Raw genomic sequence first — 2,609 nt, forward strand, 5'->3', positions numbered from 1 at the left:
CCTCCTGCAGAAGCTGTTTGAAAATCCCTTACTGTGTATTCAGTCCTTCTTTTATGAACCTACATTTTTGAACCTAACAAGTGGACAGAAGGCCTGGTTTCTACAACAGCCTCGCTCCTGTCACGGTGACCCAGGGCAGCTCTGGCTGCAATGTAGCTGATCACCATCAGCGTATGAATGCGTGTTTATGGGAGATGCCAGGGAATGACTGTAGATTGAAGGACTTTGGAGAGATGCACTCATTTCCACATCATGTGCAGGTGTTTGAGCCTCTATCACGCATAGAAGAAAAGATTTTGGTTGAAACATCACAAAATGTGGAAATGAAGCTTAGAAGCATAATGTACTTATGCTCCTGATGAGAAGCAGGACGTGGGAACACATCAAAGGTAGTGATTCTGTAATTAACATGAACATAAATAGAACAGACTTCGCCTGGAGAAATTTGTTGTTGTTTTTTTGGCTGCAAGGTTATTTATTTCAACATCTAAAACAAGAATGCTGGAAGCTTACAATTGTTTGGTGGGGGTTATAAGAATTTGATGGAGGTTACCTGCATTCTGTGCAGCTTACAAATCAAAATAATCTCTTTAGCTCTGTCAGCTTCATTTTCCTCCCTCTTTATTCAAAGTCACACGTTTCACCTCAGCCTGTCTCCTCATCAGTTCGCTGCCGTGCGTCTGGTGTTTGTTCTTCGCCTTAAAATGCCACCACTCACCTGTCCTTGTGAGAGTTGAGAGCGTTGAGGAGATTGTGACACCGGTCCTGCCTCGGCGTGTCAGAAAGCTGGAGGACGAAGAGGAGTGAGAAGGAATCAAAGCTGTGCTCGCGCAGCTGACAGCGTACACCGACTGCATACCATCATTTTCTGTTTTACAGCCACTGACAGCTGCGTTGCTGATATGAGAAATTAACTGCTGCAGCGACATGGCAGGGGGAGAAAAAAGGACGTTGTTCTGCGGTGACGGAGCAAAGAAAACATTAAAAAAATGCCAGAGATTATAGGAGAAATCTCAAATACATGCAGGAAAAAAAGCCTGAGTGCTTCACTCAAAATGAATCTGGGGTTCTACATTCTGGGCAGCGACACTAATCTTGTGATTTGCAATCTTTGCAGTTATTACTGGTGATATTTTCACACTGAATCAATTCATTGCACAGGGCTCTGATAGCTTTTCAGTTTACCTTCTAACAAAAACTCATTTGTACCTGCTTTACTGTATTATGCCCAGGGGAGGCTGTAAGCATGTCCATCTGAAATCAATCTAATTACCAAAGTAATTCATATTAAAGAGGAGCTGATGCGCTTCTGTTCATTTCCTTCTTTTCTAAGCGGCGGTTACCACAGGAAAAAAATAGCACTACTGTCATTGATTTGGATCAAAATGGTGTATCATTAAAAATGCAACTGAAAGTGGATTTAATAAACTAGTTTAGCTGCTTTAAAGAGAGCTTCAGAACATCCAGCAGGATAAAGGAGGCAAGGACGTCTCCTTCAAAGTGAGCTACAGTATGGAAACCACCAGTGCACAGCTTGCTCCAACACTGTAAAGAACCAACTTTCTTTTTTTGGGGCTGAAAAGAATATTTTCGGTAGTGAAAAACATGAAAAAGTGTTTCTAGTGTTATATGGTGCATTTAGAATGTTATATTTAGTGCAATTTGTTCTGTTATCATTGAGAGGAAACTTGAAAAAACAACATTTATAAATTAATTTAATGAATTACTTGGGCTGCTCAGTGGAGTGCAGTGGGTAGCAGTGCTGCCTTGCAGCAGGAAGGTTCCGGGTTCGATTCCCGGCCCAGGGTCGTTCTGCATGGAGTTCTCCCTGTGCATGCGTGGGTTCTCTCCGGGTACTCCGGCTTCCTCCAACAGCCCAAAACCATGATTTTTAGGTTAATTAGCTTCTCTAAATTCTCCTTAGGTGTGTGTGAACGGTTGTTTGTCCTGTTTTTCTCTGTGTTGCCCTCCGATAGACTGGGGACCTGTCCAGGGTGAACCCCGCCTCTCGCCAGTAGTCGTGGAGATAGGCACCAGGAACCCTTGCGACCCCGATTGGGATAACCGTGACGGAAAATCGATGGATAATTTATTACTTAAACTCTAAAAAAAAAAATGCTATCCAGAAATCAGACTTTAAGAATTAAGTTAAAGTTTTAATTAAGAAAAAAAAATCGAGAATATTTTTATTTTAAGCTTTTCAAATTTTCCTGACAGTATCTTGACAACCCTCCTAACAAAATCTGTTAGCTTAGTTAGCGCTGTTGTTAAAGGGGAGTTCAGACAAACGTAAAGCGGCGCTCTGGGTCACATGACTCAGTCAGTGACGGATCCGGCCCTCTTGATTGACATAGTTTTTGGAAAAGAGCAGCTCACATGGAGCATCACATCCCCAGGTGCTCAATATTGATTTGAAAAATAATTTATTATAGCTCAAATTGAGCTAATACTTGGTTACTTTAAAGTTTATGGAGCCTAGGTGAGGTTCAACTGAAGAAACTGATTCCTCCCCTACATCCACCTGCAACCAATCAGCCTTGAATCACGCCTCCACGAAAATCAATCGGCATCCAAAGTTCATCTTAAAGGAATAGTACACCCAAAACATG

The 2,609-nt window shown here is 42.0% G+C and overlaps 1 protein-coding gene across 1 annotated transcript in view; it reads right to left on the minus strand.

Annotated features, from left to right (window-relative positions):
* The window catches only part of LOC107104347 (PHD finger protein 1-like), a 48,877-nt gene that overhangs the window by 16,890 nt on the left and 29,378 nt on the right, over nt 1–2,609 (minus strand). The window contains exon 8 of the mRNA XM_015404691.1: nt 719–851. Coding sequence (XP_015260177.1) covers nt 719–851 — 133 coding nt within the window. The remainder of the gene's footprint in view (nt 1–718; nt 852–2,609) is intronic.

Source organism: Cyprinodon variegatus, unplaced genomic scaffold, assembly GCF_000732505.1.
Source record: "Cyprinodon variegatus isolate N-32 unplaced genomic scaffold, C_variegatus-1.0 Scaffold0, whole genome shotgun sequence".
NCBI lineage: Eukaryota > Metazoa > Chordata > Actinopteri > Cyprinodontiformes > Cyprinodontidae > Cyprinodon > Cyprinodon variegatus.